The 13,274-nt window shown below is 47.8% G+C and overlaps 1 protein-coding gene across 1 annotated transcript in view; it reads left to right on the top strand.

Annotated features, from left to right (window-relative positions):
- Positions 1–13,274, top strand: part of LOC126188830 (uncharacterized) — a 129,136-nt gene that overhangs the window by 37,633 nt on the left and 78,229 nt on the right. The window contains exon 6 of the mRNA XM_049930443.1: positions 12,381–12,725. Within this exon, the coding sequence (XP_049786400.1) occupies positions 12,381–12,725 (345 nt within the window). The remainder of the gene's footprint in view (positions 1–12,380; positions 12,726–13,274) is intronic.

Genomic DNA, 13,274 nt, shown 5'->3' with positions numbered 1-13,274 from the left:
ATGATCCATTGAAGATATGCTACTGTTTCCCTTCCAGAATTCCAATTCGACATGAATAACCTCTGGCTTTACGTCTTGTTCAAATCGCGCTTATCTGCCTTACTTTGCTGATACAGTGCACAATCGAATTTTATATTTTCACAGAGGCTTAAAAACTGAGAAAAAGTGCTTAAATTGTACAGTAACTTTATATGACATTTTTATTGGTTTTTTATATTTCGTAACGCAGATATGATTGTCAGAAAAGAAATTGAATTTTTAATGTTATATTTTAGTAATTAAACGATAGAAACTGATGATTTTCTAAAAAATAGATACAAAACACACTGAAATCGCATACTCCTTTTTTTCACATTAACATGATATGAGTTGCATATGGTATAACACGAACAGTTACACGTGTCATAACACTAATGTATCATTCTACAACAATAACCAGTTTTTGACAATTCACTCACATTGTCTTGGCTACCGCCCTTTAAAGCCCAAAATTACGTCGACATTTTTTCACATCCTTGATTGTACTGGACTTAATCGGAACTTCTCCAGGTGGGTGCGTTAGGTTTTTGGTGCACCCGCTAGAAGCCCAGAAAAATAGTGTGACTAATCAGTCCATTAACCAGATAAAAGCCGTAATACAGCCCTTCGCTGTGTTGTGCAAAACCTGCTGATAGGGAATGTCAACTTCATATGTCCTCTATTACTTTAAGCATCTTCAGAAATGTTTTTCTTCCTGTAATACACTTGCCACTGTGTCGTCATGCACAGAAAACGATCTGACTTCTTTTCTTTTTCATTTTTATAGCGCTAATATCCATATGGCTGCGTAAAAGCTGTGTCCTCTCACTAGGAATAAATGTGAAATCTCCCAGAATCGGTTAAGTACAATAAAAATGAAATGAGAGGTCGTGTGTCTAGAGCCTCCCGCCCGGTAGACGGGTCACCTGGTGCAAGTCTTTTGAGATGACGCCACTTCTGCGAATTGTGCGTAGATGAGGATGAAATGATGATGGCAACATAACCTCTGACCCAGCCGGGAATCGAACCCGGGCCCCTTTGCACGGCATTCCGTCACGCTGACCACTCAGCTGTCAGGGCGGACTAGGTACAACATGAGCTAAGCAGTCGTATGGGAACAGATGTTGTTCGGTGTATTCGTGTGCTACATATTTTATATAGCCACTTAGGAGAGGTGTTGAATGACAGACAGGCACAAGGAAAAGAATACTACATCTATAATGTCTTGAGGTAGAGTCCTTCCTCAAAAGTAGGAGTCACCTATTCACGCAACAACAATTCACATACACATGGCTACTCTCTCTGGCCGCTGGGGCCTGGTCATAACGGATCACACAGCATTAAAATTAATGATGAACTTAAACATACCACTGCTTCCCCCTGTGAGCTTTATGGCTTCGATTTCGAACTAATGCACCATCCCTGGAAAATGCACAGTAATACAGATAGATTAAGTCATAAGATACACATGGTGGAGTGTGTTGGCATTTCTGCAAACAAGCAGCGAAAAGCATGGGCCACTGACCAAAGCTGTCTGCGGTTCCTGAACGAAGATCTGTTCTGCGCTGAGGACAGAGTATTGTACACCAAAGTGCGGAAAACGTATAGTCCTACCGGAATGTTTGCTTGACAACGTATAGAGCCAGGACAGAGGAGCTGCTGAACCACTGAATGACGCATTGTGAAAAATTATTGGTGGAATAAGTGTAAACAGGATGCATTGAAAAGACTGCCAGGCACTAAGAGACTTTTGACTATAATTTGCCTCTTTTCACACTATTGATCTATACTGCCACACCAAATCAGCAGGTCTGATGGTAGCTCAGGTGATGTTTACTCATGGGGTTTTAAAGTTTGGGTCAGTGGAGAATGTGATAACCGATCAGGGTGCTAATTTAATGTCCAGTCTAATGAAACAGTTGCATCGATATTTGCAGATTTGGAAGTGCAGACAAGCGCATTACAGTCCCGAGTGAATGGGGGACAGAATAGGTGCACAAAATCACCAGGAAAATGTGAACGTATTAAGTGGATATTTGTTATAATGGGTGGCACGCTCTAATACCATATGTGGCGGCAGCCTGTAGCTCAACTATGCATCTGACTGTAGGATTATCACCATATGGGGTCTTCCCCTTTCAAATTGTGTAAACGTCAGCAGTACATAAGTTTGCTAAGAGATTAAGGGGCATATAGCAGCATGCTAAAAAAGCGAAGGCACACAGAAACTGAAGGCCAAGCTACCCATGCACTATGTCAGGCAATGGGTAATGTTGCGTGACCCCTTTAGTTCGGAAGAGGAGACAGAGCCCATTACACGATACCAAGTAACTGAAATGACCTTTCCAGTGAACGTAAAGTTACAACTACCAACTCATACCAACGTGGTGCTCATAGTACTACAGAGGGGCCGAGCGAATAACGGGTCTGCACGATGTCAGGAATCGTCTGGAAGCGCTAGTGTCGCTAAGAAAACACGATTATTCAGTGAACCGTACATAACTCTACAAAGGGTGGTGCACTGTTGGCCGTAGTTGCCTCCTGCCCTGGTCTCAGACAGACTCTGTCGGACGTTGCGCCAGTTCTTGAGCCTGCGTCCCAGCGAGACGCCGTTTCTCTGGCGTCGATACGGATGCTCAGCCCAGTCTGGTGCAGCACTGATGGCCGCTACCGGCTGAGGGACTGTACTCGACGCCACTCGGTGCTTCTTCTTCCCTTGGCCACCCCGTCCATGGTGTGATGTGGGTGGCAGGCGTCAAACTCAGTACTGCCGGCCCGTTCGCCGTCTTCCGTCCCACACTCAGGGTGCAGCACCTGGTGCTGCACCGCTGTTGGTCTGCTGGCAGTTCGTCAGCTCTCCTGTCAGTAGTGGCTGGTGTGAAGCACGAAGTTCTCAGTGGAGTTCAGCACTGCGGCACTCCGTGGCTGGCTGGTACCGCGCTGGTTGATCTGAGACGGGACTTACTAAAACAACGTGGTCACAGAACGGAATGTCGTCGACACGGACTCCATCGTTCCCGTTGACCTGAACCGTTGTCATCTACTTGGAGCTGGGGCTCCGGTATTTAAGGAGTTCTGTGAGGTGTGGTTTACTAGCGATGACCGCATGTGGCCTCGTTGTTCTGCCGCCCTTAGCTCTCTTAGCAGCTACTCAAATTGCTCTATGAGTGTTGTCCCTAGCCGTGCCTATTGCTTCTTGTGTCATTCCACCGCGCGATCGAGCGTGCGTGTTACTTTGCTCAGTCACTGTCCTCCTCTGTTCCTCGCTGCGGGTGCTCACTCAACTGCGGCAGAGTTGCACACTGTCAGACTGCGCTACCCGTCTGTCTTGCATCACCGCGCTTCCTGGTCCGCCGCTAATCGTGGCATAACCAACCTATCTTACGTCTGGGTGCCTGAACTCTGTTAAAAGTTTTATAGCTTGGAAACCGTGCTATTCTGAGCCGTAACACTCCAGTGGCCCAGAAGGCCTGCCTCAACTGCTGACAGCTGCTTCAAAAGGAGAGCAGCAGTGGGGAAGAGAACAACGGTACACCTGGTGGAATGAATGAATTACTCCTATTCGTAATGCCTTGAGGCCATGAGATGGCTTATAAAGTGTTTTGTCATTTACCTCTATCCTGTTCCGTGGGGGTGTACGCTTCTGAAGAATTTCGTGCGATTGAAGGTGTGCTACATATTATTTGTGCCAAACAGGAAGTCCTAAAAATTATTTTCAGCCACAGAGTTGCTACAGTGACAAGCCGACTCAGTCACAGTATGTCATACAGAGTTGATGCATGTGGTCGCAAGGTCATCAGAGTTCTACCTGTTCTTCACAGAGAAACCTTCAGATGATTTTCCTTAGGAAGTGATTACAGGTGAAAACGAATGCTTTGAAAGGGTAGGCTCACATTTCCTTTTCTCGGTGGCAGAACTGGTAGTTGTCATCTGCACATGCTACACCTGGAGACAGTTAAGTAACACGCAACGGATAGAGCTCTTAAAGCAAAATTTAATAATCAAATGGTTCAAATGGCTCTGAGCACTATGGGACTCAACTTCTGAGGTCATTAGTCCCCTAGAACTTAGAACTAGTTAAACCTAATTAACCTAAGGACACCACACACATACATGCCCGAGGCAGGATTCGCACCTGCGACCGTAGCGGTCTCGCGGTTCCAGACTGCAGCGCTTAGAACCACACGGCCACTTCGGCCGGCATCTAATAATCAGTGGCATTCGTTGTGACATATCCATCCCTCTTTCCAGCTATCCGGTACCAGTACCAAAGTCACATCCTTAAATACCACCTTTTCACTACTCTACTTACCCGACTTTCCCTTCCAATTTCTTCCTGGAGAAAACCTGACTTATCTGAACGCTTCCTTCGACTGAATATTTCATGCCTCACTGGACATGATACTAGCCCCCCAGAATGGTCAGAATTCGATACAGTAAATAGTTGAGGTTATAACAGAGTAGTTTAGCGAATATCAATACAGACACATCACGTGGGGAACGTATATGTCAACGACACTTGTAATTCTGCTAATAATAGGCACTGCCTACTGCTTTCTCAAGCATAGAGTCGCACAGACTCCATCCCTACGTGTCTTCCACATGCAGGCTTGTACCATTATATTATTAGCACCTATGAGGAAGAGGTATTGCTGTTGAGGACTTACAAATGCACACTTATAAATAATATGAGCCAAAGACTGACAGAATGTGTACGAAATGAACTGTAATAATTTGACTGCGTGGCTGGCGACAAAAGTGAAGCATCCAGAACGGCGGGAGGAAATGGAAGGTTGTAAACATATGCAATGTCATTTCAGATATGACAAAATTTGTCAAATTTACGAAGAAATTGGCAGTTTGGGCCCATGTGTCAGCAAGACGTTGAATCTCATTTTTCTTGCATGCAAGCTTGATTCGGTTGGGAAGGGTGACATGTAACTGTCGTATCCTCTCCCACAGCTGTCTTAAATGGCCCTCTATGTTCTAGACTCTGGCACTGGAATGGCTTTGACGTCAGAGCTGGCCCAGCACATGCTGCTACCACTTAAATATACAAATACGCAATCTTAACAGCCATCTACACTCCTGGAAATTGAAATAAGAACACCGTGAATTCATGGTCCCAGGAAGGGGAAACTTTATTGACACATTCCTGGGGTCAGATACATAACATGATGACACTGACAGAACCACAGGCACATAGACACAGGCAACAGAGCATGCACAATGTCGGCACTAGTACAGTGTATATCCACCAATCGCAGCAATGCAGGCTGCTATTCTCCCATGGAGACGATTGTAGAGATGCTGGATGTAGTCCTGTGGAACGGCTTGCCATGCCATTTCCACCTGGCGCCTCAGTTGGACCAGCGTTCGTGCTGGACGTGCAGACCGCGTGAGACAACGCTTCATCCAGTCCCAAACATGCTCAATGGGGGACAGATCCGGAGATCTTGCTGGGCAGGGTAGTTGACTTACACCTTCTAGAGCACGTTGGCTGGCATGGGATACATGTGGACGTGCATTGTCCTGTTGGAACAGCAAGTTCCCTTGCCGGTCTAGGAATGGTAGAACGATGGGTTCGATGACGGTTTGGATGTACCGTGCACTATTCAGTGTCCCCTCGAGGATCACCAGTGGTGCACGGCCAGTGTAGGAGATCGCTCCCCACACCATGATGCCGGGTGTTGGCCCTGTGTGCCTCGGCCGTATGCAGTCCTGATTGTGGCGCTCACCTGCACGGCGCAAAACACGCATACGACCATCATTGGCACCAAGGCAGAAGCGACTCTCATCGCTGAAGACGACACGTCTCCATTCGTCCCTCCATTCACGCCTGTCGCGACACCACTGGAGGCGGGCTGCACGATGTTGGGGCGTGAGCGGAAGACGGCCTAACGGTGTGCGGGACCGTAGCCTAGCTTCATGGAGACGGTTGCGAATGGTCCTCGCCGATACCCCAGGAGCAACAGTGTCCCTAATTTGCTGGGAAGTGGCGGTGCGGTCCCCTACGGCACTGCGTAGGATCCTACGGTCTTGGCGTGCATCCGTGCGTCGCTGCGGTCCGGTGCCAGGTCGACGGGCACGTGCACCTTCCGCCGACCACTGGCGACAACATCGATGTACTGTGGAGACCTCACGCCCCACGTGTTGAGCAATTCGGCGGTACGTCCACCCAGCCTCCCGCATGCCCACTATACGCCCTCGCTCAAAGTCCGTCAACTGCACATACGGTTCACGTCCACGCTGTCGCGGCATGCTACCAGTGTTAAAGACTGCGATGGAGCTCCGTATGCCACGGCAAACTGGCTGACACTGACGGCGGCGGTTCACAAATGCTGCGCAGCTAGCGCCATTCGACGGCCAACACCGCGGTTCCTGGTGTGTCCGCTGTGCCATGCGTGTGATCATTGCTTGTACAGCCCTCTCGTAGTGTCCGGAGCAAGTATGGTGGGTCTAACACACCGGTGTCAATGTGTTCTTTTTTCCATTTCCAGGAGTGTATTATGAATGTTATTTTTCTTCATATTAAATATGTGTATTTAAAGGAGAGCCACTTTAATTATTTACGTGTTTTTCCTGACGAGTGAATCATCAGTTCACTCAATCTGAATCCCCAGAAGTTGTCTAAAATCAAATTTTCGAAAAAATATAGCTGTTTTTATTATTTCATTAATATTATATTTGTTTCTACTTGTATTTTATTTAATTTCGCGTTGTTGTTGTTGTGGTCTTCAGTCCTGAGACTGGTTTGATGCAGCTCTCCATGCTACTCTATCCTGCGCAAGCTTCTTCATCTCCCAGTACCTACTGCAACCTACATCCTTCTGAATCTGCTTAGTGTATTGATCTCTTGGTCTCCCTCTACGATTTTTACCCTCCACGCTGCCCTCCAATGCCAAATTTATGATCCCTCGATGCCTCAGAACATGTCCTACCAACCGATCCCTTCTTCTAGTCAAGTTGTGCCTCAAACTTCTCTTCTCCCCAATCCTATTCAATACCTCCTCATTAGTTACGTGATCTACCCACCTTATCTTCAGCATTCTTCTGTAGCACCACATTTCGAAAGCTTCTATTCTCTTCTTGTCCAAACTAGTTATCGTCCATGTCTCACTTCCATACATGGCTACACTCCATACAAATACATTCAGAAACGACTTCCTGACACCTAAATCTACACTCCTGGAAATTGAAATAAGAACACCGTGAATTCATTGTCCCAGGAAGGGGAAACTTTATTGACACATTCCTGGGGTCAGATACATCACATGATCACACTGACAGAACCACAGGCGCATAGACACAGGCAACAGAGCATGCACAATGTCGGCACTAGTACAGTGTATATCCACCAATCGCAGCAATGCAGGCTGCTATTCTCCCATGGAGACGATCGTAGAGATGCTGGATGTAGTCCTGTGGAACGGCTTGCCATGCCATTTCCACCTGGCGCCTCAGTTGGACCAGCGTTCGTGCTGGACGTGCAGACCGCGTGAGACGACGCTTCATCCAGTCCCAAACATGCTCAATGGGGGACAGATCCGGAGATCTTGCTGGCCAGGGTCGTTGACTTACACCTTCTAGAGCACGTTGGGTGACACGGGATACATGCGGACGTGCATTGTCCTGTTGGAACAGCAAGTTCCCTTGCCGGTCTAGGAATGGTAGAACGATGGGTTCGATGACGGTTTGGATGTACCGTGCACTATTCAGTGTCCCCTCGATGATCACCAGTGGTGTACGGCCAGTGTAGGAGATCGCTCCCCACACCATGATGCCGGGTGTTGGCCCTGTGTGCCTCGGTCGTATGCAGTCCTGATTGTGGCGCTCACCTGCACGGCGCAAAACACGCATACGACCATCATTGGCACCAAGGCAGAAGCGACTCTCATCGCTGAAGACGACACGTCTCCATTCGTCCCTCCATTCACGCCTGTCGCGACACCACTGGAGGCGGGCTGCACGATGTTGGGACGTGAGCGGAAGACGGCCTAACGGTGTGCGGGACCAGCTTCATGGAGACTGTTGCTCCTGGGGTATCGGCGAGGACCATTCGCAACCGTGTCCCTAATTTGCTGGGAAGTGGCGGTGCGGTCCCCTACGGCACTGCGTAGGATCCTATGGTCTTGGCGTGCATCCGTGCGTCGCTGCGGTCCGGTCCCAGGTCGACGGGCACGTGCACCTTCCGCCGACCACTGGCGACAACATCGATGTACTGTGGAGACCTCACGCCCCACGTGTTGAGCAATTCGGCGGTACGTCCACCCGGCCTCCCGCATGCCCACTATATGCCCTCGCTCAAAGTCCGTCAACTGCACATACGGTTCACGTCCACGCTGTCGCGGCATGCTACCAGTGTTAAAGACTGCGATGGAGCTCCGTATGCCACGGCAAACTGGCTGACACTGACGGCGGTGGTGCACAAATGCTGCGCAGCTAGCGCCACTCGACGGCCAACACTGCGGTTCCTGGTGTGTCCGCTGTGCCGTGCGTGTGATCATTGCTTGTACAGCCCTCTCGTAGAGTCCGGAGCAAGTATGGTGGGTCTGACACACCGGTGTCAAAGTGTTCTTTTTTCCATTTCCGGGAGTGTATATTCGATGTTAACAAATTTCTCTTCTTGAGAACTGCTTTCCTTGCCATTGCCAGTCTACATTTTATATCCTCTCTACTTCGACCATCATCGGTTATTTTACTCCCTAAATAGCAAAACTCCTTTACTACTTTAAGTGTCTCATGTCCTAATCTAATTCCCTCAGCATCACCCGACTTAATTTGACTACATTCCATTATCCTCGTTTTGCTTTTGTTGATGTTCATCTTATATCCTCCTCTCAAGACGCTGTCCATTCCGTTCAACTGCTCTTCCAAGTCCTTTGCTGTCTCTGACAGAATTACAATGTCATCGGCGAACCTCAAAGTTTTTACTTCTTCTCCATGAATTTTAATACCTACTCCGAATTTTTCTTTTGTTTCCTTTACTGCTTGCTCAATATACAGATTGAATAACATCGGGGAGAGGCTACAACCCTGTCTCACTCCTTTCCCAACCACTGCTTCCCTTTCATGCCCCTCGACTCTTATAACTGCCATCTGGTTTCTGTACAAATTGTAAATAGCCTTTCGCTCCCTGTATTTTACCCCTGCCACCTTCAGAATTTGAAAGAGAGTATTCCAGTCAACATTGTCAAAAGCTTTCTCTAAGTCTACAAATGCTAGAAATGTAGGTTTGCCTTTTCTTAATCTTTCTTCCAAGATAAGTCGTAAGGTCAGTATTGCCTCACGTGTTCCAACATTTCTACGGAATCCAAACTGATCTTCCCCGAGGTCGGCTTCTACCAGTTTTTCCATTCGTCTGTAAAGAATTCGCGTTAGTATTTTGCAGCTGTGACTTATTAAACTGATAGTTCGGTAACTTTCACATCTGTCAACACCTGCTTTCTTTGGGATTGGAATTATTATATTCTTCTTGAAGTCTGAGGGTATTTCGCCTGTCTCATACATCGTGCTCACCAGATGGTAGAGTTTTGTCATGACTGGCTCTCCCGAGGCCATCAGTAGTTCTAATGGAATGTTGTCTACTCCCGGGGCCTTGTTTTGACTCAGGTCTTTCAGTGCTCTGTCAAACTCTTCACGCCGTATCGTATCTCCCATTTCATCTTCATCTACATCCTCTTCCATTTCCATAATATTGTCCTCAAGTACATCGCCCTTGTATAAACCCTCTATATACTCCTTCCACCTTTCTGCTTTCCCTTCTTTGCTTAGAACTGGGTTGCCATCTGAGCTCTTGATATTCATACAAGTGGTTCTCTTCTCTCCAAAGGTCTCTTTAATTTTCCTGTAGGCAGTATCTATCTTACCCCTAGTGAGACAAGCCTCTACATCCTTACATTTGTCCTCTAGCCATCCCTGCTTAGCCATTTTGCACTTCCTGTCTATTTCATTTTTGAGACGTTTGTATTCCTTTTTGCCTGCTTCATTTACTGCATTTTTATATTTTCTCCTTTCATCAATTAAATTCAATATTTCTTCTGTTACCCAAGGATTTCGCGTAACTTGCTGAAATGTAGATAATTTAGACTGTAAGTTAACGAGTTTAAACAATTTTGCAGCAAGTGCAGCTGCTTGATATGAAAATTGGGGCACACAGCTCGACCCTAAGACAATATCGACTAATATTTCAGATAAATTTGGTCGTTTGCCAAATTGTGTGTGTGTGTGTGTGTGTGTGTGTGTGTGTGTGTGTGTGTGTGTGTGTGTGTCATCACACTTCTACGCTGTAGTCGGTTTTCCTCATCTAGAACTGACTGTTTTGTGATGCAGTTTAAGAGCACACACTAGTACTGTCGCAACACACACACTGCTTCGATTAGGTCGTTTTCACATAGCTTTTATGTTCTCTCCTGAAAGATGTCAGACTAGTACTGTTGTTAAAGGCTGGTGCCACTCTTGGTATTGACATGCAGAATGAGTCGAGTCGACATGCAGACTGGTGTTGCACGTGTTGTGTGGGACACCGATAAAGAGATGTTGCTAATCAAGTATCACGCAGACAGTCCATAGGTACACATATTAAGTTTTGATGAGCATTGTCCTGTTGGTAGATGGGAGCGGGTACTATCTAAGGATTCAGGTCATCTGTGATACACTGCTGTGTCCTGAAAAACTACCAGAGATGACGTAAAGCCTTACCGAGCAGTTCTTCACCTCACAACGCCAGGGGGACACCGACATGTGCCTCCAAGACATTGGTATTTAAATGTTTGTCTATCTAATTTTGTGATGTGGTGGTTGGGTACCAGCCCAACGTTTTCCTAAACAAGCGGGGAAGACCGCCTAAAGGCGTACTCAGACTGGCCGCGACGCGCCTCGCGAACTCAGAAGCTGGCATGGCGCACGGACATCTCTGTCTCACATCCTCCCACTGTTCGTCATATATGTAAATACACCTCTCTGCCCAACTGCTGTCCCCTCCGGGTATCTTCTCTAGAGTAACGTAAGTACAATTACACTACCGGGAAATAGTACAAAACCTTCAAGGAAAAGGTAATTTGTTGACAAGCGATGTGACAGTTTATCTCATTTTAGGAGTACGTAATAACAAATTCAGCCCAGTTGGTATATACATGTCACAGTAAAAGTTGTCCAGTCTGATCAGTACACAGTGTAACAAGTAAATGATTGTAAAGGTGCTGATTGGTACCCTACAATAGACTGTCCTGAGCATCCTGCACCTTTCGTTGCAGGCACTGAAGATCGAGTAACTTTTTGCTTCATCATGTCCCATTCATGTTACATTGGACAGAGATCCAGAGCTATTGCTGGCCAACGCAAGTTGTCGTACACCACAAAGAGCACAACGTGTTGCAGCAGTAGCCATATTGTCCTGCTGAAGAAACGTGTCACCTTCCCATCGAAGAAATGGCTGTGGCAATGTAGCAGGCGCTGCTTAGTTTATAATTGTAAAACGTCAAATGTGACCGTGAGTAGTGTCGTGAGTGAATACGGTCCATACAAGGTCAATCCCCACGTGTTTCCATACATGTGTATATCCACACTCACATACAGACACAAAAAGCAAAAGAGGGTCGTTCCACTCTGCAGCCGACTCTCGGGGGCCACCGGAGTAGCCGTGCTTGGTGGTGTTACGGTGTAAGCAGCAGTTTGGACAGAGGTACACGTGGTCTTTGTTGTGATGCAAGCTGACGGTTCTCAGTGGCCCCTGACGGCACAGCAGGTGCAACAGGTGATTGGATTTCGTCACTGGATGGCCTTCAGTCGATCATCGCTGTTTGTACAATGTGTCGATAGTGACACGAGTCTGCACTGTGTGAACATCCAGATGCTGGTCTACAGGTGTGTGGATGTTCCACAAACCGCTGCTGACTGCAGTGACACACCACCGATATATTGCATCCAACACGTGCAGCAACGCGTCGATGCAGCCATTTAGCTTCTCGCAGGCTCAGAATACAAATCCGTTTGAATGGCTGAAGCCATTCAACCTATGTACTACTCGGTTGGGCACGGATGTAACCTAGAATACATGCGGGAAATACTGTTCACCTCTAAATTCAGCACCGTTACTGCCTGCAGAGACATCACCGAGTGTGCACAGACCGACTTCCTGAGCGCCGTTTGGTCGCCAATGTCCACGAGAAATGACAACCCCTTAGTATGCACATATCCCTGGTCCGCTGAACACAATCCTTAGGATTGTCGCACTTTTTTTTCAAATTGTGTATTTATGTATATATTTGTGCTACATTTTGGTGCAGATACTTCCCTCTAAAATGCAAGTAGTAGCTAGAAGTATGTAAAGTGGAAGACTCAGCGTGGCGCTGGCGGGGCAGGTGCTGGAGATGGGGTTCCTGCGGCGCAGCATGACGCTGGGCCAGCGCCCCGACCACTACACGCCGCTGGCGCGCAGCCTGGCCGACTTCCTGGCCGCCTACTACCTGTCGTCCGTGGTGCACTACGCCAACATCCTGCGGCGCGAGCTGGACGAGCTGCCCGGCCTGGCCGCCTCCGCTCCCGCCGCCCCCGCCGCCCCCGCCGCCCCCGCTGCTGCCGCCGACTCGCCCACCGTGGTCGTCGTGCGCTTCCTCGTCGGGCTGCTGGGCCGCAAGGCGCACCTCGTCTTCAACCAGCTCTGCCCGCTCGACTTCCCCACCAGGACACTCTTCAGTCTGCTCCAGGTACTGCCACCTGCCACCCGTAACTTTCCACCTGCTACCTTCCTCTGGGCTAAGTACAGTCACGATAGGACTTTTCCTGAGAGTGCACGTGCCTAATAACTCCTGACAAAACATCACACTTCTGTAGACAGATTACTGTTTGGGTAGTCTCCAAAACATAACTGGTTCTCAAACCTCACATTCAACCTGTGACACATGTCTATGACTTTAATAATAACAACAATAGTATTTGTAACTACCATATGGTTATAATTAAAGTGCAGCTACTAGCGAAGGGCCCAGTATAGGCTGTAATTATCATATGGCAGTGAAACTTGGTAGCCGGCTGTGGTGGCCGAGTGGTTCTAGGCGCTACAGTCTGGAACCGCGCGACCGCTACGGTCGCAGGTTCGAATCCTGCCTCAGGCATGGATTTGTGTGAGGTCCTTAGTTTAGTTAGGTTTAAGTAGTTCTAAGTTATAGGGGGCTGATGACCTCAGAAGTTGAGTCCCATAGTGCTCAGAGCCATTTGAACTATCCATTTGTGTTGACAAAGGGGCGATGCCTGGA

The sequence above is a fragment of the Schistocerca cancellata genome, chromosome 5 (genome assembly GCF_023864275.1).
Source record: "Schistocerca cancellata isolate TAMUIC-IGC-003103 chromosome 5, iqSchCanc2.1, whole genome shotgun sequence".
NCBI classification, from domain to species: domain Eukaryota; kingdom Metazoa; phylum Arthropoda; class Insecta; order Orthoptera; family Acrididae; genus Schistocerca; species Schistocerca cancellata.
The sequence above is the reverse complement of the archived record's forward strand: the minus strand, read 5'-3'. Positions and strand labels throughout refer to the sequence as shown.